Source organism: Tenrec ecaudatus, chromosome 9 (assembly GCF_050624435.1).
Source record: "Tenrec ecaudatus isolate mTenEca1 chromosome 9, mTenEca1.hap1, whole genome shotgun sequence".
Lineage (NCBI taxonomy): Eukaryota > Metazoa > Chordata > Mammalia > Afrosoricida > Tenrecidae > Tenrec > Tenrec ecaudatus.
In genome coordinates, this window is record NC_134538.1 from 47,129,733 (window position 1) to 47,155,567 (window position 25,835).

Sequence of the window (25,835 nt, forward strand, 5' to 3'; positions counted from 1 at the left end):
AATACTTGGACCCCAAACCTGCCTTTCCCTCTTCCTCTCCCTTCTGCTTGGAAGTGCGCTGATCTCTGGCCTCAGGCCATGCGTGGGTGCCCGTGTTCAGGAACTGTAAAACTAGAAACTTCTTCCATCCTTTATGAAAACCCATTTGGATCACAAACCAGGCTTCGGCATGAATTCTAAGCACGAACACGCTTTCTCAAGAGCATGGGACTGCAATCTCTCCATCGCCCATCTTTTCCTCTGAACCCATGCATGGAGGTTTTGAATGTTCTTCAGATGGCTGTCAGCCCATGTATTTCAGTGTATGCTGGGCTTCCAGACCCCTTTAAAATGCTCTGCTTGGGACTCTTCCAGAGTACTGTGCATTTCTTATAAAGAGCCTGTTTGATTTTTACAAATGAAGTTTTCTTGGTTTGGTTTTCAAATTAAAATGTCTTTCTGGGGGAGGGAAAGAACCACTCGCTGGTAGGCCCTAGGCCTGGCCCCAGGGCAGCCAGCAGGCTGGTAGAAACCATTGGGTGATTCAGCAGTTTCGGAGTTGGAGAGGGAGCCTGGAGAAGGAAACATGCAGACCAGCCACTCAGGACAGGGTCAGTGCTGGCATCTATCTGTACCAGGGAAGGAAGGGCCGAATCCCGGGTGCATATTTAAAGCTGGGAATCAGGCTGCGGGTGGGGAGGACACTGAGACCCGATTGTGGACCCTTGAGTTCAGACCTCCATGCGTCTCTGGGCGCTTCAGGGCCCTTGTGGCCCCACTTACTCCCCTGTGAGGCTCCGAAAGGCGGCCTGGCCCATCTTCCTTTCAGGTTGTTGTGCAGGGCATATGGTGTGCCTGATGCCTCTTGACTGTGTGCCTGCAGAGGGCTCTTACCATAACCCAGCAGCCGAGGTTGAAGTTCTAACCCGTGAGAGGGCCTGGAGGCGTCTGGGGCCTCAAACCACTCTTATGTTCTTAGCTCCATCTAGTGTCCAAATTCGTGAAACCATCCTTTCCAAACTTGGATATGACAAAAATGGACCGGGATAAGATCAGCTTAACATGGTTTTCCCCAGGAGGACTAAGATTGGGCATTTTAAAACAAGGGCAGGAGGTCCTGGCTGGGGAAGGGGGTGGGTTCCTTGGGCAAGCACGAATTCCTCATGGGCTAGTCTCCTTTGCCATGTGCTCTGGGGGCCTGGGTCCACTTCCCCTCCACAGACACGGAAGGCCCTGAGGCACACAGGGATCAGTGAAACTTGTCAGTCCACTAAGGCTCCTAGAGGTCAGATGATGAGAAGGGCCAGACAGGAGGCTGAGCATGCCTGGGATTCCCCAATGTGAGCAGAGCAGGCTTGAGAACAGAGGTGGCCTGGGATGTCCTGGGGGCCGGAGAGGGCTGGGGCAAACCTCTTCTCTGGCTTGGAAAAGCCAGGGCTCCTCTCGGATTGCAGGGGTTGGAGCAGCGGTTCTCAACCTGTGGGTCACGACCCCTTGGGGAGGGGTGTCGCCCGATTCCTAACAGTAGCAAAATTCACTATGTAGAAGCAACGGCAATAATTATATGGTTGGGAGGTCACCACCAGTGGGTGGGGGGTCACCATGAAAGGGCCGCTGGGTTGGAGGGGGTCACAGCACTAACCAGGGCGGCAGGCAGCCAGGAGAGGAAGTGAGCCCCAGCCAAGGCAGCGGGGGCTCCGGAAGGGAGGGACTTCTGAGCAAGCTTGCACCAGCAGAACAGTCACCTTTCTGGCAAGCCCTGGGTGTGGCTGAGGAAGTGGTTTTTGAAGGCGGTATCGGGGCCAGGGCCCGGAAGTGGCCTCGGAGGCGGCTGAACCTCTTTTCAGGAGGGCTTCAGGAGGCAGTGCAGCCAGGGTCTAGAAGGAGCCCTCTCCAGGGCACCCTACTTGGCCCCTGGTGCAGAGGCTGCTGGGTGGAATGCGAGGATTTGTGACCGGTCGCCCTGCGAGAGGGCTTCACCAACTCATTGTACCCCTCTGAAGAAACACCAGACTCAGACACAACCTCACTGTGCAGCTTTTAATTACGAAAGATGTAAAATGATGTATTATAAAACCTAGGAAGCTACTTTATACAAATGCGATCTTTAAATATTGTTTACAAGGGGACTTGGGCGTAGGACACTGGCAGAAAGTCTGAGTCGTGCTGTGGCAATCCGGCCATGAAGCCGTGGAAATGGACTGGGAACTGCCCGTGCACCCATCAGAAGAGTCAACTAGAGGCAGGACTGGGGCATCTTCAAACAAGGGCGTGAACTTGAGTAAGCAGCATGTCAGCTCAGGTCAGATACAGCAGACGCAGGAGAAACGGACTAGGACAAAGGAGAACTTGATACAATCCAGAACATCTGACACCATGTGCTCTAAATACCATGGCCACACAGAAACAAACAAAACCCAAACCACAGCCACCGAGTCAGTGCCGACTCGTCAGGACCCTGCAGGACAGGGCACAACTGTCCCTGTGGGTTTCTGAGACTGGAACTCTTTATGGGGGCAGAAAATCCCTCCTTTCTCCCACAGGAAAAGGGGCGGGGGAGACGGCAAAACAGGTTCAGTTTTCAGTTTCAAGCTATAAGTGCTAATAAGCAAAGAGTAGTAAAACACTTGACTCGGACAGGGTTAAATATGGAAAAAATCATTTCTTCGGAAGTGAACAGAGATTTCAAGTGCCGAGGGTCACAATAGTTTGCTAGAGGTGGAAATGACTGCAGGCTTACCCCAGGGAGGGCAAGCATGGCACCGGTCCACAGGGTGTCCCACTATGCAAAGTGGTTGGTGTCATGCTCCAGGCCTTCCAAAAAAGAGTATCTGACTGACAGGCCTCAGGACAAATGAACTCTGTCATCTAGTCAAATACGACTCCTGACGACCCTAAGAAGGACAAAGGAGAACTGCCCCTCCTGTGGGGTTCTCAGGCAGTTTAACTCTAAGGGATCAGAACGTCTCATCTCTCTTGGCTGGTAGTTTAGAACTGCTGACCTTCTGGTCAGCAGTCACAGTCTGGCCAGGAGCTCACTCTGCCTCGGTGCTACTACTTACTCTCCCCTGAACAGATCTCTTCTCTGGGAGCCTCCTGGAGGACGTGCACAGGTCCACGGGATCCTTGCTGAATGTGTGTGAGGGTCTTAGCCTTAAAGCAAGGCTTCTGTACAGGCCGAGCTGGGACCCCAACACCATGGCCAGGATGCTCTCTGTTAAAAGCACTGTGTAGACAGAGGCTCTGCGGACACTGCCTTGGATCAAAATGCAAAATTTACAGCATCAGCACCAGCCCTCCCTGCTTGAAAGGCCAAGTCAGGTTCCTCTGACGCTGGGAGAGGCAGCAGGAGGGCTTTCGGCTGGGTGCTCAATCTGCAATGGAAGGCCCATTGGCTTAAAGAAAAAGCAACCATGCCTGAAAGGTTGGCTGGGAATTAGGGCGGGCAAGGGTGGCAGAGCCCAGGTCAGGGCCAGCCTGGTTTGGTTTCCTGATCCAGTGGTGGAGCTACCCTCCACTAAGGCGGGTTTACAGCTCATGCCCAGTCCTCTGAAGAGCGCAGAGACACAAGGGGAGGCATGGAGAGGGGCACCAGCCGAGTTAGGAGACTACGACTGCAGGGTGGGTGCATTTCATTTACCTTTCAGCAGAGGGCTGCCCCACCCCCCTCCTACCCACCCTTCACTGTGGTGAGCTGCAGGCTAGGCTGGCTCCGGCCGGCATCCAGACAGCTATAGCCTACGCAGCTGAGGCAGTGGTCAGGGGAGGTGGGGGGGGGGGTGGAAACCTGGGAAAACTCTTTTATAATAAGGCATTAATGGCTAGTGGTGACCTTCTGAGGTCGGGGCCTGCATTACACACCTAGATGGCCAAAGCGTGCCCAGCCAGTCTCCTCGAGGAGAAGGGGGGTACCCGGTCTAATCGTGGCTTTGGACACCTAGTGTTGACCATAGGCTCAAGTGTTAGAGATCCAAGAGCTCTGAGGAGCTGGCAGGGAATGGGGCTGTCTTCCAGCACAAGGCCGATCTGCACGCGCACGCACTCCCTCATCCATTGATGTGGCACCTCCTCTGTGCCAGGCACTTGGTAGGATCTATGGATCCAATGGGGAGAAGGCACAGTCCTGCCCTTGAGGAGCTGATGGTCCAGTGGGACCACAGGAACACTTCCAGTCCACAAACAACTCTGCGAGAGAAGGGAAGCTCAGGTGCCCCAGGGGCTGATTCCGACCTGCTGCCTTTTCTCTCCAGCAGGTCTGTGGGGAGGAGGTCTGTGTGTGTCTGGGGCTTGTCTGGAGGATGTCGTGTGGTTCGAGACACTGCAGCCCTCTCTCTGTCCCCAGCCTCATGGGAGCGCGGTTCTCTTCAGTGTCACCAGTTGCTGGGGAGCTGCTTTGCAGTGCTGAAGAGACCCGGCCCGTTCCGCCTACCCCCAGGGCAAGGGGAGCAGAAGCAGCAGGAAAGAGAGCACAAACTCGGATGAAACCAACGTGCCTAACTCACGTCCATTCTAGGACTCATGGCAGAAACCCTTCTTCATATGGAATGAAGGCATCAGAGTGAGCCAGGTGGCTCCTCGCTGCACCTCAGAATGCCCTGCTCCAGCCAGCGGTGGGGGCTCCGGGGAGGCATTGTGGGGCTGTGGTCCCCTCGGGTCCATGCTCCCTCATTGCCTCCCCCCTCTCCAATCCTTCCTTCAGTGTTGAGGAGGCCAGCTCGGCCAAGCTCCGCTTCATGGTGTTTCCTACCTTTACACATTAACATGCTAAAGGTGAACTGGTCCCGGAGATGAGCTGTTGAGTTCACCAGAAGGCCAAAGCAGCCTGTCTGTACCGTGGGCCCAAGAAGCAGAGCAGAGTCTTGCGGTCCACAATAAGCCATGGTGTGTGAGACGGGGCCTCATCGGAAGGTTGGAGCATTGGAATTGGTTTGTTCCATGTCAGAAGCCTGAGATTAACTACAGCCCAGGCATATATACCTGCCTCCGTTCTATTTCCGTTCAAGTTTGGCTGCTTCAGAAATAAAGTCTCCGGTTCTGCCCCACTCTGTTCCCAGTCGGTCAGCTCGAAACGTGTCTTCAATAGAGGGGTCTAGCAGGCCCATGCTGGGGTCACTCAGCATGTTGAGGCCATCCAGGCTCAGGGGTTCAATCTGGAGCTCGTCTTCCAAGGGGAACTGATTGTCCACATTCAGGCTGACCTCCGGCAAACCTGCCAGCGCGCTGCTGAGGTCTTTGAAGAGGCTGGCGTTGGAGTCTTCTGAAAGGAGCAGCAGAGAAAACAGTGTGGGTTAGGAGGCAGGCAGGTCCCAGGGGACAGAGACCATGGCAGGCTCGCTACCAGGGGGACACACATGACGACAGCCCCGTCTTCTTCCCAGCCAACCCCGGGGCCATCTGGGCACTGGCCAGTGCTGGGACCTATCTGCTTTCTGCCAGTCCCATCACCCTCAAGGCTCACAGATTTTTTCTCTCTTGGAATGGTCATCAATTGCCTAAAAGGGAAGATTCCAGCAAAGGCTTTTAGCAGCAGGGCCCTTTCCCACCTCCCCATCAAGTCTGGGGCTAGAGGGCTACGTGTTAAAAAGTCAGGGGAATTTGGCGATATGACTTTAAGTAGCGTTGTGTAAGAGCAGCTATTAGCAACACAGCAAAACAAAAGTTACAAAGTAGCTGGAGAAACCAGGGTAACACCGGAAGGGGAGCCAGGGAGAGCAGGCAGTGTGGACAGTGCCTCCATAAACAACTGCCAGGAGCCCAGAACTGGATGGTGTCTAGCTACCGTGACTAAACATTTAGAGCAAGCATCCTAGTTTGGGGTGGGGGTGGGGGCACAAAACAGAATGCCATTCTCATGGAGCTCCGTCTTCTAGAGGTGAGGTGGCTAGAAGACCCTTCAAACTGCTGCCCCGAGATAACAATTATTTGTAAAACCAAAAATATGCCTCTGCATCTTCTTAAAAGCAAGAGTTTAGCTTAACTAGTTAAACAACATCTGCCTTGAGCATTACGCCCCTTTAAGAATACCTCTATGGAACCCAAGTGACAAGAGCAGTTTGGAGGGCGAGGAATGTAGGCTGACGCGTGGGGAACACCACCAAAATGGGTGCTGTTGCCAGCGTCTCGAGCTGCACACGTGGAAGCTGTGGGACTGGCGCATGTTTGGTGGTGTGCAGTCTCAACTACACCAGCAGCACCCACAACGGGAGTGAAATGAGAATGAGCAAGCAGTGGAGGGTCGCCGGGCTGACCTGGGAGGATGGCGTTTGGGAAGCCGCCGCAGTTGGAATACAGGTTTGTTCTCAGCCGCAGGGAGCTCTGCAGTTCCCGGTGGCCTTGCTGCAACAGGGGCACCTGGAAACATCAAGGGGCACACCGTGAGGCGGGGTTCCTGCTCCTGGGGCTGGGACTGGAGTCCTGCAGCGTGTGTACACAGCAGAAGTAGACGTCAAGAACCTCTTCTACCCAGTCCTTCCTAGGCCCCGAGGGCTCTGCCGCAGTGGCGATGAACGCAGGAGCTTCTTCTCAGCAGGCAGGTGCTGGGTGGGGAGCAGTTCCTGAGGCCCACGGGGCAGGTGGCAAGTGACCCACTACCCACTCCTTCCTCTTCCACAGGGAGCCCTCCCATCAGAAAGCTCCATCTGTGGAAAAACCCTGCAAAGGCTCTATCTGTAACCAAGGAAGTAATGAGCGTCTCTTCTATTCCATTTCTGAAAAATCAGCAAAACCGAGCCCTTCCCCTCTTGTAGTCAAGGAGGAAGACCCTCAGCCTGGCACTGGGCAGCCCCCTCTAGGGCCCCTCTGTGACAGTCGGTGAGGGCCGTGGCCGACTACAGGTGCTTTCCTCCACATTCGGACGCTAACAAACTCTTAAAAAACCTCTCCGAAGGGCGTTTCTAGCATTTTTCAGAGTGACACCGACTCTCACCTAGACTAAAATGTCCTTTTTGGAAAAAAGGAGGGGAGACTGGTGGTTCTTACTTAGAAGAGAATGGCTAGTGAAGCTACCTTACAGAAAGATCCCTCTGCACCCACCCCACCCCATCTTCCCCCAGGAGCAAGCTCTTCAAGAAGGCCCCACTGTAGTGGGTACATACCTATGTGGCCTATGATAAGCCCCATGCTACTTCTAAACCCAGCTCCTGGGACACATCACTCCCCTGCCCTGCCTCAGGTTCCTCAGCACCAGGGGATCGATTTGTTGAGTGCTTTCGCCTCTCCAGTATTAATGATTCCACCACTGTGACTGAGGTGTCAGCAAACAGGCTTCTCCCATTTGTTCACACAGCTCCTTGGCCAAGGCCTGACCCCACACCAGGGAGCCAGCACCCAGCTTTAGGGACAGAGAAGACTCTCAGCCACAGAATACAGCTGCCATCAGGGGACTGATGTGCAGTCTGGTTGGTGGTGGGCGACACATAATGAGCAGCCTAAATGGGGCGGCTTATTTGCCAGAGATGAGAAAGGCATACGGGCCAGGCACACCTTCACGCCCTGCAACCTCGTACCTGCGGAAGGAAAGCCGGGCCTGCTCTCATGGGCTGCTGGTCAAAGCCCATATCTTGGAAGAAGTTGGTCAAAGATGAGCCCTTAGGGGAATAAGAAGGTGGCCATTTAGCTTGGGAATCACAGCAAAACAAGGGCACCTACCTCCTCACCAATGCTCCTACTAGGGCTTACCTGGGATGTGAGGAGCTGGAAATCTGACTGGGACGGTGCCGAGGCTATCTGGGGCTGCTGAGCCAGGGACTCCTGGACTTGGGCCTGCGGGAGGAGAGGCTGCGGGAGTTCCTGGGGTGTGGGGTAGGGGGGCGGTGGGGACACTTGGGTTTGAGCTTCTGTGGGCAGGAAGGAAAACGGGCTTCCATCTGAAGGCACCATCTGTAACACAAACAAAGGCACAAATGAGCTTAGCGTCCGAGTTCCCAGGAGCAGGTCCTTCAGGATGAGGAAATGTCAAAAGTGGGGGAAAAGCCCACGTTTTTCACACTGGTATGTCATGCTCTGCTTTGAGGGGCTTATTTCTGTTCCAACAATGTATATTTCAAACCTCGCTTCCCCACCAAGCATTTCAGGGAATTTCAAGTTGTCTTAAAAAACAAGCAAATAAACAACACACCACCACCAATTGAACAAGTTCCCTCTCTGTTCCCTCTCTCACGATTGCTTTAAAACCATGTCTTATGGTCGATGAGGTCAGACTCAAAAAGTAGACCCTTCCCGGTCTTTCTCCAAACCCTCCTAAATCACGAAGAAGAGCAAGACACTAATACAGCATCCAAGAACAAAAACGTTAATGAAGAACACTAAAACAGAATACACGACACTAAGATTGTAACGAACAGCACGAGGACAAAGGAAATAGACAAGGGGAAGATGGCATCTCATTTTGGGAAACGAAAAGCAGGTGGACAAATGGTCGCTACTTTGGCAGAGAGGAGACAGCTGGACGCCAAGTGGGCAGTGGGAGGGTCAAGAATAATCTGACTGACATCACAGGGTCCCCGGTCTCTGGAGCGGAGGACAGCAACGAGCAGGGGATGAAGAAGGGGCAAAATTCACGAGGGTCTTTCCAAAGTCGACTTAAGCAGTTAGGCCTTGCCTGGCTGGAAGCCAGAAAGTAAAAGATCTGGGGAGGGTAAAGCTAAGGTGCTCTGGACAGGGCCCATCAGACCTCCAAGGGGGAGGGCACTCTGCTGAAAAACAGGGCTTATGGGCAAGTTTACATGGGAATTTTGTCCGCTCCACCCTACTTTCCCGCACCCAGCCCCCAGGATGCTGAGAACCCAAGTACATACTCAGGCAAGATTGGAATAGTGTCCATTGGCGAATCTGACCAGCCTGAGACAAATGTGTGGCATCAGAGGTTCCCTTGCTAGCTCATCCTGTAAACCTACTCATGTACAGAGCTTCCCGTCAGCTCTCCGGAATCTTAATCAGAGTGCCAAGGATCAGCAGACTGAGGGAAGAGGACTCAGAGATCAAAACTTGGAGAGATCCACGCAGGACGACGTCCTTAAAATGCAAAACCCAAACCATCATTACACTATTTAGGCCAGTGGTTCTCAACTTGTGGGTTGTGATCCCTTTGGGGGGGGGGGGCGTCAAACGACCCTTTCACAGGTGAGCTAGTTAGTTTATTGTGCCAACTTGGCCGATAAACACATGTGGGATTGATTGAAGGGCTGAGGGATAAATGGCTCAGTGAGCCTCATCTTTCGAGTTCTCGGGTCTTTTGCTTTCTGATGGTCGGACCAGGGGGCAGCTGCCTTAGCCAGTTACCTGCTTTAGCAGGCGGGGCTCACTTCCTGCAGGGCTTCCCTGAGATGAAGTCACATGGACCTACCCCAATGCAGCCCTGGGTGCTGGAGCAGCTCTGTGGAGACCCCTGCCAGCGCTGAGATGCTTACATGTTTACTGACTCCGCTTTCCTCCTGCAGACGGCATCATTGTGTCTGTGCTGTGAGGTGGAGGAGGACTTTGTGGATTGGTGTCGGACATATGGGTTAATATTGGACTTGTGGGCTTAGGCAGCACTGCCTAGGGATGTTTTCTTGGTGCGCACTTAACCTTTATGTAAAACTCTCTCACACATTGTTTGCTGTGGATTTGTTTCTCTAAAGTACCCAGACTAACACAACAGGGGTCATCTGATTCATAACAGTAGCAAAATTACAGTGATGAAGTAGCAACGAAAATAATTTTATGGTTGGAGGGTCACAACAACATGAGGAACAAAAAGGGTCATGGCTTAAGGAAGGTTGAGAACCACTTAAGACTATTTATTTAGAGATTTAGACTATTAAAAAATTCTTATCTGTTAGAGACACATCTAAATATTTGTAAGATGCATCTCAGTAAGTTTTTTTAAAGTATGGATATGGAAGAAATTAGATGATAAAAATATTAATAACTGCTGAGGCTGGATAATGGGTACTGGGGGATTTATTCTACTGTTTTCCCTACTTTCAAGCAACTTGAAAGTTTTCCATTATAAAAAGTCAAAATATGAACAATCTGGAGGAGAAAACAATGGAACCGACAGTTCTGGGGGGTCAAGGGAGAAGGGAAGGTAGGAGGAAAGGAAGTGGTGTTAACAAACCCAGGGACAAGGGAACAACAAATCGGTGGTGAGGAGGGTGTGAAAGAAGCCTGATAAGGCGTAATCAAGGGTAATGTAACCAACAGGAATTACTGAAACCCCAATGAAGGCTGAGCATGACAGAGGGACAAGAGGAAAGTAAAAGGAAATAGAGGAAAGAGCTAGGAGGCCAAGGGCATTTATAGAGGTCAAAATAAAGGCATGGACATATGTAAATATATTTACATATGATGATGGGGAAAAAGATCTACGTGCATATATTTATAGGTTTAGTATTAAGGTAGCAGATGGACATTGGACCTCCACTCAAGTATTCTCTCAATACAAGTATAATTTGTTCTATTAAACTGGCATTCCTCGGCCACTGGAGAGCCCCCTGCAGAGAAGAGTCTGTCAAGGTACGATGTAGCAAAGATGAAAAATACAACTTTCCTTTATCATGATCCGAATTCTACCTTACAATTCTGGCTAGACCAGAGGATGTACACTGGTACAGCTAGGAACTGGAAACACAGGGAATCCAGGGTGGATGATACCTTCAGGACCAAGGGTCTGAGGGGCGATGCTGGGAGAGTGGAGGGTGAGTGGGTTGGAAAGGGGGAACCGATTACAAGGATCTACATGTGACCTCCTCCCTGGGGGACGGACAACAGTAAACGGGGTGAAGGGAGATGTCGGACAGGGCAAGATATGACAAAATAATAATTTATAAATTATCAAGGGCTCATGAGGGAGAGGGGAGCGGAGGGAGGGGGAAAAAAGAGGACTTGATGCAAAGGGCTTAAGTGGAGAGCAAATGCTTTGAAAATGATGATGGCAATGAATGTACAGATGTGCTTTACACAATTGATGTATGTATGGATTGTGATAAGAGTTGTATGAACCCCTAATAAAACGTTTTAAAAAAGTAAAATAAACAGGCATTCCATGAGGCTCACCTTCCCAAAATGATCGCTGAAGACAAAGCGGTGCATAAGAAAATGTGGTGAAGAAAGGCTTGAAGGTGAACAAGCAGCCATCTAGCTCAGAAGCAACAAAGCCCACATGGAAGAAGCACACCAGCCTGTGCGATCATGAGGTGTCGAAGGGATGAGGTATCAGGCATCAAAGAACAAAAAATTGTATCATTGTGAATTAGGGGAAGTACAGAGTGGGGACCCAAAGCCCACTTGTAGGAAACTGGAAAATCCCTTACAGAAGGGTCACAGGGAGGAGACGAGCTAGTCAGGGTGCAGTTTAGCAACGATAAAACATCTATCTTTCCTCTAGTTTCTAAATGCTTCCTCCCCACCCACTATCATGATCTGAATTCTACCTTACAAATCTGGCTAGACCAGGGGATGCACACGGGTACAGATAGGAACTGGAAACACACAGGGAAATCTAGGACAGATGTTCCCTTCAGGACCAGTGGTGAGAGTGGCGATGCCAGGAGGGTGGAGGGTGGAGGGAGGGTAGGGTAGAGAGGGGGAACTCATTACAGGGATCTATATATAACCTCCTCCCTGGGGGACGGACAATAGAAAAGTGGGTGAAGGGAGATGTTGGACAGTGTAAGATATAACAAAATAATAACTTATAAATTATTAAGGGTTCATGAGGGAGAGGGGAGCGGGGAGGGATGGGGGGGGAAATGAGGAGCTGATGCCAGGGGCTTAAGTGGAGAACAAATATTTTGAGAATGATGAGGGTAACCACTGCACAAATGTGCTTTACACAATTGATGTATGTATGGATTGTGATGACTTGTATGAGCTCCCAATAAAATTATTTTTTAAAAAAGCCAAAGTAAAACAAACTTGAATAAAACTTCCACTACATTTTTTTATCCACTAAATTTCTTAGAGAGATATAAAATAATATTATATCCATGAAACAAATATGATGTAAAAGGAACATTAAGAAAACAAACAAAAGAATTCTGAGAAACGTAGCAGTATGAGAGCAGAAATAAAAAACTTCATAGAAAAGTTAGAGGATAAATTTGAGAAATTCTTCCAGAAAGTAGCAAAAAGACAAAAAGAAACACACACACACACACACACACACACACAAAATAACAACCAAACCCAGTGCCACTGAGTCAATTCCCATTCACGGCGACCCTATAAGACAGCACTGACAATTCCTTAGGGCTTCTGAAACAGTCAATCTTTATGAGTACAGATAGCTTCTTCTCTCCTCTGTGGGGCAGCTGGTAGGCTTGAACCACTGACCTTGCAGTTGTTAGTCCAACACTTAATGTACTATGCCACCAGGGCGAGAAAGGGTCAGGGTCAGTCTAGGCAATCTAATATTCACACAACAGGAGTTCCAGAAAGAAATGAAAAGAAGAAACCATTCAAGAAATAATTAAATAAAACCCAGAAGGATGTATTTCCAGATTAAAGGAACCCACTAAGCATCCAAGTTCACAGGTGAAAACTGACTGATGTAAAACCACGGTCTCTTGACGTTTCTGCACACTAGGGACAAGAAGAAGATGCTACATCCTTCCAGAGGAAAAAGATTTCATCTGAAGTACCAAGTATCAGTATGGCACTGGATTTCCCAGGAGAAACTCTAGATATTAGAAGGCAATTAATTCTACAAAGTTAGAAATCCCAAGGGGCCTAGTATCCATTGAATGAAAGGTGGACTAAAAACCTACGATCCCACAGTCAGTGTGCTACAGGGTGGAGTGAGCAGGTTGCTAGCCGGCTGGAGAAGGCGCCCTGATAGTACTGGTGGTATGTGTTGAACTGCTAACCTCAGACCCACCAGCTGCTCCACGGCATAAAGAGGAGGCTGTCGGCTCCCATCAGGGATCCCCACAGAGGGTCGCTGTGAGCTGGAACGGACTTGAGGGTACTGACTTGGGTGCTTCTGGGTTATGTTGCTGGAGGTGATGGCACCAGTATTTCCTACGCTGACAGGCTGGAGAGCACAGTCTAACAATAAGGCCAGGAACCCTATGCTTCACAACAAAGCACTGTCAGACTCGCTGGGGGGAATCAAGCAGAGGAGGCAGAGCTGTGTTGGGTGAAGTAGTCAGCCAGGGAGGGGCAGGCAGAGCCTCAGGGAGATGGATTGGCAGTGATGGACTGGACCATGCCAGCAATCATGAGGAGGATGCAGCATTGGGCAATGATTCATTCCACGGCACGAAAGGTTATTATTAGTTGGAGTCACTCAATAGGACCCACCCAACCACCCAACTTCCATCCAACCAGACTTTTTCAGTCATAACATGACTGGAGGATTTATATGTATTTAAATGTCTCCAGGTGTGATTTATCTAACTCCCCTCAAGGGTTTTGGGTTGAATTAGTTAGATATATGTAGAAAACCAGGTTAATAAAAAATCCACATATTTATTAAGTTTTATGAGAATAAAACATTTTAAATTTCATAGTAGTTTACATATTTCATGATATAGACTATGTGGTTTGACTCTGATCACACTATTCTAGCTACATAAAGATGAGATATATGTATGTGATGGGGCACAAGAAGATGAAATCCTAACTATCCACCGTATAATACCAAATCACCAAAATCAGTATGAAATAATTGAAGGGATTTGCTAAAATGGTTGAAAGCAGCCATTCCTAAGCAGTGATCAATGTGCTTATTGGAACAGGGAAAGAGAATTGTTTTTTTTTAATACCAAGCTTTTAAAAATTATTTAGAATTATCCTTGACCTATGTGCACACATAATTTTAAAAAAGTCATTAAGTTATAAAATTGAAATCATTTAAAGAGAGAATGTCCCCATATCCATAACTACCAAATGCACAGCTGTCATGTCAGTCCCAGCTCACAGTGGTCCTAGAGGACAGAGGAGTTTCCAAGACTGCGTATCATTATAGAAGCAAACAGTCTCATCTTTCTCCTATGGAGGAGGTGGTGGGTTTGAATCGCTGACCTCTTGGCTAGGAGCTGGGCGCTGTAACCACTGTGCAACCAAGGTCTTTAACCATACAGTCCCCTTAAAATGTCTCTAGAAGGCACGAATAATAGTGTTTACATCCTGCAAATTAATCTCCCCAAAGAAAATGAAAAGCAATCCAGTAACATGAAACTCCATTCACTACTGTAGCATCAATTCTGACCCACCGGACAAAGTAGCATTTCCCTGGAGAGTTTCTGGGACTGTGAATCTGCACAAAGTCAGGCTGTCTCATCTCTCTCCATGGAGTAGCTGGGGTGTTTGAACTGGCAACCTTTGGGTTAGCAGTCCAATGCTTAACCCACTCTGCCACCAGGGCTTTTCAATAACATAAAAAAGAGTCACCAAAAACCAATTATGAAATGTTTCCTTCCCTTCCCTCAAAGAGGTTACTCATATGCTAGTAATCAGTGAAGAGTGATTAATAACTAGTCTTCTACCTCCTTGCAGTTTACTCTGTCCACTTCTTGCTAAATGATTACTCATTGCTGGAGAAGTGGTGAGAAGTTAGAGATGTTACAATGTATCTAAGGAGTGAAAAATGGGATAAAAAGATATTAATTGATAATTATGGTGAGGAGAGCCACCCCAAAAGTTTCAAGTTAAAAAAAAGCCCATTAGCCAAAGTGTCACCCCCTTTATTTCATTAACGGGCTCGTGACTTCACAATGTGCCTCTTCACTGGTTCTCTTCAGAATACGGGCCCACATACGATCGAAAGGGCAACATCTGCCCAGAAATAAAGTACAGACGGCAGGAAAGATGGGTGAATGGAAACAGAAAACCCGAGGAGGAGGTGGGAAGAGTGCTATTACACTGAGGGAACTGCAGCTAATGTCACGAAACAAAATACATATAAACTGTTGAATGGGAAATGGATCTGTTCATCAGTAAACTTTCTCCAACTCACAATAAAACGTTCAAAAGTGAAATAAAATGTGCCTCTTCCTAAGTGGACTCCTTTTAATATTTTTACAGAGAGGCAATTCTTATGGTACCTAGTATTTGATGTGCAATAAAGGTATGCTTTGTCAAGTCTATAGTCATAACTGATCAAGTTCAAAGCTTTAGGAAGATATTTAAATGTCTTCTGAGGCTTCCCCCGTTAGTCAATTATTGATTGTCCTATTCCAATGTTCAAATCCTAACGTGGTCCCCCCCTTAGCCATCTTGGCCATCATCTGCATTGATTTCTTCCCATTTTACCCTTCTCCCACCCCAAGTTTGTGAGCTGCAGTGATATGAATTCCTTCACATTTGCCTCACATTTGTAATCAACACCACAAACCCCTGGTTCCAAACCCCAAACCAAACTTACTGCCATCAAATTGATTCCACCTCACAGAGACCCCTGAGGTCAGGATAGAAACCCCCAGGGGTTTCTGAAACTTGCACTCTTTACAGGAGTAGAAAATCTTGTCTTTCTCTTGCAGCTTGGCTGGTGGTTTCAAACTGCTGACCTAGTGGTTAGCTGCCCAACGTACAATCACTACACCAGCCCTCATCAATCCACACACTTTCGCTCTGATTCCTTGTGTGAGAACCGACTGTGGATGTTTGGCGCACTGGAACTAATGCAGGACAACGCAGAGAAGGAAAGCAAGACCTCTAAGTGTCAGTCTGTGTAACTGCTGTTTCATTTTTTACCTGGGAGACAGGATACTGGCTCAGTGGGCTGGTTGAAGAGAGCTGTCTGTTGAAAGCTTGATGTGCTTCTGGGCCAGGAGAGAGCGTGAGAGGGCTGACGGGTGGCTGCCTCCGCCGAGAGGGGCCGCCGTTTGTGGTGGAAAGGGATGGGTTGCTACGGGAGAATGAACGGAGCGAAGGATGAAGAGCAGAGGCATTGGGGATGGATGTCTGCGTGTGGCTATTTAGGGAGGAGGAGAGGGCAGCCTTGCTGAGCGTGGCTTGGATGGAGGGGTTACTCCGAGAACTCTGAAGACCTAGAAGACAACAAATGCACACGTTATTTGTCATAATTTCCGATACAATCTTTGGTTTTCGAACGATGAAAGGGAACATCACTTTCGACTGTCCGTCTTTAAATACTAGTCTGCATGCACAGGGGCGCCAGGGCAACTCTCCCATGGGAACCGCACCCAGTGGAGAGCCGGTGCTCCAGGAGAGAGTCATTTTTCTCAAGAGTAACGCGGTCAAGCCCACTAGGCTGGAGAGCAGGCTTGGCTGGCAGGGGGCCTGTGGCTGCAGAGGTGGATGTGCAGGAAAGGATCCGAAAGCCTCTGCCCTGCCCTGGGAGAGCATCCTTTCACTGAGAACTGGGCTTCCAAGAAGCTGCTTCCACGGACCCTTTAAGCACCCCCTGAACACCCCAGTCTTAGGATGGGACACGCCCAGTGCTCCAGCCCCAGCATTGCTTTCTCTTTGTTTTCCTGGCTGCCAGAAAATTGTTCTGCATAGTCTGCTTAGACTCAAGGAAAAGGAAGTGTTTGCTGTTGTTTTGCTGAGTTTTCAGATGAGCCTTCATGGTGGAGGTGGCTCCTGCACTAGCTCCTTATACGAGGAGTCTCCCCGGGGCCGTGTGACAGCCCTGGCACCTGGCACAGAGAGGCTTCACTCAGGGAGCACCACTGAGGCGGCCGTACCTCTTAAGGACAACACCCATGTTTACTGTTCAGCCCATCATGTTTGTCCCAGCGGGGGCGGCGAGCAGGACTATGTGCTGTTTCAAGCTGATGAGAACTTCAGCGTCCGATTGTCAATTAGAGTTCACAAAACAAACTCTGTGGAGCTTAGACCAAAGCGTATTTAAGCAAAATATGGAACATGCAATGGCGAAAGTCAAGTCTTTTTACAGAGGGAGCCCAAGGTACATTTGTGAGCGCTTTCTAAGAAGCACGCGTCCAGTGACTCCCTCTCTTCCTGCTACAGGGAGGGGAAGCAACTGGTTACACAGAGTACACTGGAGAGGCGGCTACAGAAGACCAAAATGATAAACCTGGTCAGTCCATCCCCTATGATCCAGGTGAGGCTGGATCTGCTTTTCAATCTGTTTGTTTGTTTGTTTGTTCATAGGGGTTTAGCTCACGTAGGGGTTTTGGTTTGTTTTTTAATCTCAGATGTATTTTGTCACTGGAGGGGAGCCTCTTGAATGTCTGTTAAATGGTTTTAGTCTATGAAGCCCAGGCTTGATGAATAGGGAGAGCAAATAGAATAAGGGTTTGGGAGAGTACAGTGGTGTGGGGACAGCATAAAAGGGAACTGATGTCAGAAAAAAACTAGTTGCCCACTTGAGAGGTGTACAAAGGACCTGAACAGAAGTTTCACAGGGGCAGAAATCTGAATGGCCAACAAACATAAGAGAAAATGTTCCCGACCTTTAGCCATAAGAGAAATGCAAATTAAAACAACAATGAGGTACCACCTGACACCCTGAAAGGTAGCCCAATTCAAAAAATCAGAAAGCTACAAGTGTTGGAGGGGCTGTGGGGAGACAGGAACTTTTATCCACTACTGGTGGACTTGTAAGTATGTACGACCACTATGGAAATCGATCTGGCGATATCTGAAACAGATGGAAATCGAGTTACAATACAACCCCACAATCCCCCTACTGGGCATATACCCAGAAGAGGCAAGAAACAAACCAAGGCCAGACAACTGTGCTCCAGTATTCATTGCAGTACAGTTCACAATTGCAAGGAATTGGAAGCAACCCAAATTTCCATCAACTGACAAGTGGATTGAAAAGCTGTAGTATATACATACAATGGAGTACTACGCATCGCTAAAAAGTAGTGAAGAACATATGAAGCACATCACTGCACGGGAAGAAGTGGAGGAAATCACGCTAAACGAGGTAAGTCAAGCACAAAAGGACAAGAACAACACGAGTCCGCTGAGGTAAGCTTTTTAAAAAAATCCAAAAGGGGCATAGGGAAAAAGCTACTATCTACAAACATTCCTGGGGTGAGGACCAGGTAATATGGCAGAGACCAGACCAAATACAGGGATACACATGGTAGACAACTAAAAAAGAGGCGTGGAAAGGAAAAACAAACAAACAAACAAATAATAAAAAATGGGTAGTGGGGACACAGGGCACTAACCCACCAAGGGGGAGGCTATTGTTTATATCTCCACAGGGACAGAGGGACCAGACTTTAACTCAGACTTCAACCCAATGCCCCAAGGTGTGAATGCAACATGCTGGCATGGAGTACGGAACCAGTGGAGCAGTCTGGGGGGCCTGGCCCCAACCCCAACTACTAAGAGGACACCTGCCCCTCCACCCAGAAGAATTTATTTCAAAAGACAGCATTGAATCTACAGCTCCGGGAGAGGGACATATCTAATCGGAGCACACGGGTGCTGATGAAGGGGGAGGAGGAGAGAGTGGGGCACATCTTGGCCCATCAGGCCTTGAGGATGATGACCCCAATTAGAGCAGCCAGTCTACAGAGAGGACCACATGGCCAGCCCTACTGTGAGACATGACTCCCCTCACTGACCCATAGCTCTACAGAGGACAACACCAGAGACACAGTGTGGGAATTGCACCTGATCTGATCCCACCACACAGAGGCAAAACACTAAGGGGGTACAACAGAACAGCAAGGGAATGGAGCGACGAGGTCCCCAGGGAATGCTGAAGGTGAACTTTGGGGCCAGGACTTGGTGCCCCAAGAGACTGGACTGGAAAACATTCCTAAAGGCCAACAAACAGTCCTTGAACTAACTACAAGCTTTTCTTTCTTGTTGTGTTGTTTTTTGTTGTTGTTGTTTTGTTGTATATTGTTGCTTGGTTTTGCTCTGTCTTGTTTTTGTGCATGTTATTATCTCTGCAGGTTTGTCTAAATAAGATAGGCTTATGAACAATCTGGAGGAGAAAACAATGGGACTGACAGTTCCAGGGGGGCATGGGAGAGGGAGGTGGGGGGGGTTTGTAAGGAAGTGGTTTTAACAAACCCGGGGATAAAGGAACAACAAATGATCCAAATTGGTGGTGAGGAGGGTGCGGGAGGCCTGGTAGGGCATGATCAAGGGTAATGTAACGAAGAGGAATTGCTGAAACCCTGGTGGGGTCTGAGCATGATAGTGGGACAGGAGGAAAGTCAAGGGAAATAGAGGAAAGAGCTGGGAGGCAAAGGGCATTTATAGAGGTCTAGATAAAGACATGTATATATGCAAATATATTTATATATGAGGATGGGGAAATAGATCTATATGCATATATTTATAGGTTTTTAAGGTAGCAGGACATTGGGCCTCCACTCAAGTACTCCCTCAACACAAGAATACTTTCTTCTATTAAATTGGCATTCAATGCAAGAATACTTTCTTCTATTAAATTGGCTCACCTCCATGATACAATCACTGAAGACAAATGGGTGCATAAGCAAATGTGGCGAAGAAAGCTTGATGGTGCCCGGCTACCAAAAGATATAGTGTCTGCAGTCTTAAAGGCTTGAAGGTAAACAAGCGGCCATCTAGCTCAGAAGCAACAAAGCCCACATGGAAGAAGGACATCAGCCTGTGCGATCATGCGATCATGAGGTATTGAAGGAATCAGGTATCAGGCATCATCAGAACAAAAAATCTTACCATAGTGAATGAGGGGGGGAGTGCGGAATGGAGACCCAAAGCCCATTTGTAGGCCACTGGAGATTCCCTTGCAGAGGGTCTCTGGGAGGAGACGAGCCAGAAAGGGTGCGATGTAGGGTGAGTGGGTTGGAAAGGGGGAACTGATTACAGGGATCCACATGTGACCTCCTCCCTGGGAGAGGGACGGCAGAGAAGGGGGGGAAGGGAGACTCCGGATAGAGCAAGATATGACAAAATAACGATGTATAAATTACAAAGGGCACATGAGGGAGGGGAGAGCGGGGAGGGAGAGGGGAAAAAAAAAAAGAGGACCTGATGCAAAGGGCTTAAGTGGAGAGCAAATTCTTTGAGAATGATTGGGGCGGGGAATGTATGGATGTGCTTTATACAATTGATGTATGTATATGTATGGATTGTGATAAGAGTTGTATGAGTCCCTAATAAAATGTAAAAAAAGAAAAGGGGGAAAAAAAAGAAAGAAAAGAAAATGATTAGGGCAAAGAATGTACAGATGTGCTTTATACAATTGATGTATGTATATGTATGGACTGTGATAAGAGTTGTATGAGCCCCTAATAAAACGTTTAAAAAAAAAAAAAGAAAAATACAACTTTCCTCTAGTTCCTAAATGCTTCCTCCCCACCCCCGCCCCCACTATCATGATCCCAATTCTACCTTGCAAGTCTGGCTAGACCAGAGGATGTACACTGGTGCAGATAGGAACCAGAAACACAAGGAATTCAGGGTGGATGATCCCTCCAGGACCAGTGGTGTGAGTGGCGATACTGGGAGTGTAGAGGGAGGGTGGGTTGGAAAGGGGGAACCGATTACAAGGATCTACATACAACCTCCTCCCTGGGGGACGGACAATAGAAAAGTGGGTGAAGGGAGACATTGGACAGGTCAAGATATGACAAAATAATAATTTATAAATTATCAAGGGTTCAAAAGGGAGGGAAAAGAAGAGCTGATGCCAGGGGCTTAAGTGGAAAGCAGTTGTTTTGAGAACGATGAGGGCAACGAATGTACAGATGTGCTTTACACAATTGATGTATGTATGGATTGTGATAAGTTGTATGAGGCTCTAATAAAATGTTTTTTAAAAAAAGGGGGAGCTGATGTCAAAGAGTTCAAGAAAGAAAAGAGTGTTTTGAAACTGATTGTGGTAGCAATTGTACAATACTGCTTGATGTGATTGAACTAGGGAGTGATATATCTGTATACCTCCCAATAAAATGTTTGGGTTTTTTTTGCGGAAAAAAAGTTAAGTCTTTTTCAAAGGCAAAAATGATCTTCCTACTGTAGGAAAGCCGCCAAGGATCACACCCGATGGAGCTACCAAAACGCTCCATGGCCACACCTGAATCTAATCAAAGATCTGAAATTAGAGAAACAAAACTTTATTCAGAAAGGAAGCTCAAATGTATCGTTCAAATGTGAAAGCTCGTGTCCGGAGTTCTAAGGGAGTGCACGGAGGCTATCAGCACCTGGCTTGTTCTGGACGACGTCTTCTGCATCAAAGAATGCTCTAACAACAAAGAATGCCCCACAGATGGCATTTTCAGCCGAGAGCGAGTGGCTCCAGCTGCTGAGCACAGACCAGCTTCTCTAAGACGGAATGCAGCTGCTTCACATGTGTGACGGAGAACTCTCTCTAAAAGGTGGGTGACCCAGGCTCTGGACCTTAGAAGTCCTACAGGTCTATGAACCCAAACAAGTGGATTCAGGAAAAGCACAGTGCTCTCTGAAACACCTGGGGCCCTGGAGTACATCATCTGACCCCACCACTCCATCTTCCTTACTAGACCTGGCTCCCCATGACTTGATTGCTCAAAACTCAAACCCACACCCAGTGGGCGAAGACATACGGCTGTTATGGATACCAGGATGACCAACAATACCAAACACGGTGGCCTCTGAAAGCAAGTAATCAACAACTAAAAGATGGGGCTGCTCCCTGGATGTAGCACTGCAGTCACCAGAGCCGCCCCAGTGACCACCCTGCAGGGACCACTCCCGCTTGGGGTGTGAATTTGGAATCTCATGGACGAACCTCACTGTTTCATGTCACACTTCAGGGGACTCAGGGTGGAAGCCAATAAACTTCCTATATGGCATCACCGGGCCCTCTTTCCAATGAAGCAGTCCACGCCACAATGCTTCCTAGGAGAATGAGTGGGCCAGGGCTGTGTGCTTCCTACGGGGCAAATGTGTGTGTGGGGGGTGCGGGAGGGTTGGCACCTGCCTCCCCTAAATCTACAACCAAATTTTGCATTGTAATAGATTACTACTTGATACACATACAGGTAGTCCTCGGCTTATGATGTATTTGGGCTACAAGCCACACTCCCCGTGGTCCTTCTCTCTCTTTTATACATCTGATCATTGGTAACATGTATTACATACTAAAGCTGTAGCACATAATTTGTGAACCTTATCATGGTAGTGTAGTGGTTCTGCATTGGGCTGCTAACCATAAGGTTAGCTGTTTGAAACCACCAATCACTCCTTGGGAGAAAGACGAAGCTTTCTACTTCCACAAAGTGTTACAGCCTCAGAAACTTATTGGAGCAGTTCTACCCTATCCTTGAGGGTTGCTCTGAATTGGCATGGACTCGATGGCATTGTATTTTATTATTCTTGGATGTAATGCTTTCAAGGTCCACAGACAAACAATGATGGGATGGCAGTGAACTTTATCATTCTCAGATTTAATGTTTCTAAGCTTCAAAGACAAATAACAATTGGATTTATGAAGATATAGATAATAACAAGCAATAATAATGAAATGGAAAAAAAATAAGGTATTTGACTTACATTAGAAGCAACTGCAAGAGAGCAGTTGTCACAATGGAACCCTCTCCTAAGTGGGACCGACATGTTCTCATAGGAACCCAGTAGGGGTTGGGGGGAGCTACATGGAGAGCCTAGAAGAGCCCTGGCAGCGGCAGCGGGGCAGTGAAATGCTCAGCTGCTCTCTGAAAGGGCAGTGATCTAAACCTACCCACTGCTCTGCAGGAGAAAGATGTGGCAGTCTTTCAATGGCACTGGGTCAAATTTTTTTTAAAGAGAAAATTCTAATTAAAAAGTCTAGTTCAATCTTGATTGGGGATCACTAATATTATTCCGCCAACACAGAGGGTCCCTTATTTCCTGACTCCCCCACCCCGCTGGGCATGGCATCTGCGAGAAGACGAAGAACGTGGCTCAGCTGAATGGCTATGGAGTGCATCAGAGCCACAGAAACAGACACGCCGAAGCAAATGCCCTGCCGAGTGCAGGGGCAGCCACCTTCATGCAGTAAGCCCTGAGCAGACGGTCCTTACCGCGAGCAAGATACATACCGGATGAGCTTCTTAGTCCCAGGTGTGTCATGGCAGCCGGGAGGTTGCCCACGCTGTTCCCCACACTCATGCTCCCAAAGGGATGGTCGCCCGGGTCCAGGGAGGCTGGCATGGGTGTGGAGTAGTGGAGGTTGGTTAGATCTGGCAGCGATCCCCCTGTGTTCAGGGTCCCCAGAAAGGGTGAAAGGCCTATGTTTTGACCATTATGTGGAAAGGCACTGGAAAAAGAAAGGTAAGAATTGTTTTCTAACATGCATTTGGTTGCTGAGAACTACAACATGTACACAATCTATTGTAAAACAACAAAAATGAAAGTAGTCAGGACCGACAATCAAAATTCGAGTGTAGGCTCTGCTCCCCCAGCTCTCCCTCTGAGCATGTCAGTTCTTAGCTCACTTCCCTGACACATCATTTCTCTACCTGTCCAATTGGGCTAATCATATCATCTGTGCCCATTTTACAGATGTCCTCAGACATCAGTGGTATGATACATGCAGAGGTACTTTGAAGAGTATAAAGTTCTATATAAAACACAGGAGGGAGGGGTCTTGATGGCATTGTGGGTAATATAATATGCTCAGCGCTAACCAAAAGACGGCAGTTTGCACCCACTTAGTTACTGTGCGGGAAAAAGATGCGGCTGTTTACGCCCCAGCAGAGATGACAGCCTTGGAAACCCCATGGAGCTCTGCTCTGAGTCAAAATTGAATTGTCATTTAAAAATAGAACATTAAGGTGCTGTTTTATATCCAGAAGGTTCTTTTCACTAAATTGTCTTTTTCGTCCCACAATACTTCTCAGCAACTAGAGCCTCCCAAGATGTCCTTGTCCCCCAATTACAGTCTTCACAAACTTTAAAGTGAGGAGGAGGAAGTCACTAATCATTGATCACCCTCTGTTGGTTGCCCACTGAGCGCCAGGAACCAGGCTAAGCCCCGGAGGGACGAATGATGAGTGAACAAGGTGTGCAGATTCCCGGCTGGCCCGAGATGACATCTGCAGGCCTGGGCAACAGTGCAAATGGAGCCCACATGCCAGCTGGGGAAATCTTAGCTGTTAACCAATCAAATGTACAAACTCTTAAGTGACACATGTTCTACCTTTCCACCTTGACAGATTATACCTTTGCAAGAATCTGGAAAGTGAGGTTCATATTCCCAGACTCCTTAAGGTCTGGTGCCAGAATGTATAGAGTGAGGCAGCCTCCCAGTCCTGAGCCAGCCCTTTCTCTTCCCAGCTGGAGCTCGAGTTCTGCACTGCGGCATATGCCCGTGGCAATCTCAGTTCCACAGCCAAGCACTGCCACTCCTCTGAATGGCCCTGGGCCACCTGTCAGGCCGGGCTGTGCATCAAGTCACTGTAATATGACTGGATGCATGCTGCCCCTGGTCTAAGAAGGGGTGGGCATAACCAATGGGAACAAATGAAGCTGGGGACACAAAAGTTGAAGTTGTCAATGTTGGGTGAGTTGGGGAAGGGAAGATTTTACCAAGGACATAACGCAATGTGTTCATGGAACTACAAGTGGTTTGACAAGACCGCAGAGTCAGGGTCGGGTAGGTAGCAGGAGGTCAAGCGGGAGAGGAACAGGAGCGCAAGGTGACATGCTGCTCTCAAGAGTCTGAACTGGAGACTGTGGGAGCCGGGGAGGTAGGCTCTAGTCAGAAGATGACAGTTTAGAAATGTCACTGTCATCATACTGCAGAGGAGAGGAGGTTACTTCCTGCCGTGGCCCAGGTCTGAGAGGGACATGGCAGTAAAGGTGACAGAGGTGTAGGATGGTGCCATTAACCCAGGAAAAGCGGTATACTAGTAAATTCCATGGGGACACTAGTCAACAGAGCACAATATACTGGGCACATGGAGAGAGGAGCCACAGACCTGACAACTTGCAGTATCATAAGATCCAATAATGCAATGACAGGGCCCAGCACATAAAGCGTGGAGGGAATGACTGAAAGGTGGGAGGGCTTCGCAAGGAAGTGGCAGCTGAGTACGAAGGCTACAGGATTCTGGTGAGGGGCGGAAAGATCCCTTGAGACGATGTTCACATAGGCTGGGCAAAAGCAGGGTGGCGTGTGCAGCACCTGTGAGGACTTACAACACCGCAGGAGGCTCACGCATAGGAGACAGGCAGGCAGTGATGGGCGAGCAGATGGAGAAGGCAGAGAGCACAGGTGGCTCAGAATAACCCACTGATGAGAAGCAGTGGAAGGCTCAAAGCAGGGAAAAGACAGTCGGTATCTTAGGTATCTAGAGCTGCGGTAAGAGAAGTACCACCAGTGGATGGCGTCCCCGAGCAGTAAGTTACTCTCACGGTTTAGGAGGCTAGTTCAGAGCTCCAGTTTTAGGGGAAGGCTGTCTCTGTGTGTATCTTGGTTCCAGGAGGTTCCCAGCACAAGGACCTCAGGTTCAAAGGATGAACCTGTTCATGTTTTATTTCTCGGTGGTAGTCAGTCCTAACCACTCTGCTCATGTCTCACCGGATGTAGGCCACATCCCAAGGAAAAGTCCCCTTACATCAGGATCAGAACTGTGAGCTAATTAAGGTTGGGCATCCCATCCTAGGCCCCTTACATTGGATCAGGGCCAATGCCATCAAGGGGGGTGATTACATCATACAACTGGCAGACCACTGAAAACAATGGCAAGGTGACACAGTCTGAGGAACACAATTTAATCCACAGCACTCAGTCATTCTTCTTCCGACACTGCGGCTAAGATTGAAAGAATATGAGAGGCAGAGGGGCGAGCTACAATGCTGCTGAATAGTCTTATGAGAGAATGAGGGGCTGGGGGTAGGGGCTTCAGCAAATATCAGAAAATGACTCCTGGTTTTCAGGACTCATGAATGTGGACTCAGGGAGCAACCAACTAAGATGGGGGACAGTGGAAGTAGGCTAGGGATAAGAGAGAGAG

General features: G+C 48.5%; 1 protein-coding gene across 3 annotated transcripts in view; it reads right to left on the reverse strand.

The window, feature by feature from the left end:
* Positions 1 to 2,005: 2,005 nt before the first annotated feature.
* The window catches only part of CRTC3 (CREB regulated transcription coactivator 3), a 121,498-nt gene continuing 97,668 nt past the window's right edge, over positions 2,006 to 25,835 (reverse strand). For 2 of the 3 annotated variants that reach the window (XM_075558021.1, XM_075558018.1), the window contains 6 exons: positions 22,917 to 23,134; positions 15,658 to 15,953; positions 7,657 to 7,857; positions 7,485 to 7,565; positions 6,228 to 6,330; positions 2,006 to 5,236 (listed from right to left, as the gene is read on the reverse strand). In XM_075558021.1, the coding sequence (XP_075414136.1) occupies positions 4,968 to 5,236; positions 6,228 to 6,330; positions 7,485 to 7,565; positions 7,657 to 7,857; positions 15,658 to 15,953; positions 22,917 to 23,134 (1,168 nt within the window). In that variant the 3' untranslated portion in view covers positions 2,006 to 4,967. The remainder of the gene's footprint in view (positions 5,237 to 6,227; positions 6,331 to 7,484; positions 7,566 to 7,656; positions 7,858 to 15,657; positions 15,954 to 22,916; positions 23,135 to 25,835) is intronic. The other variant, XM_075558020.1, reaches the window with a different exon arrangement.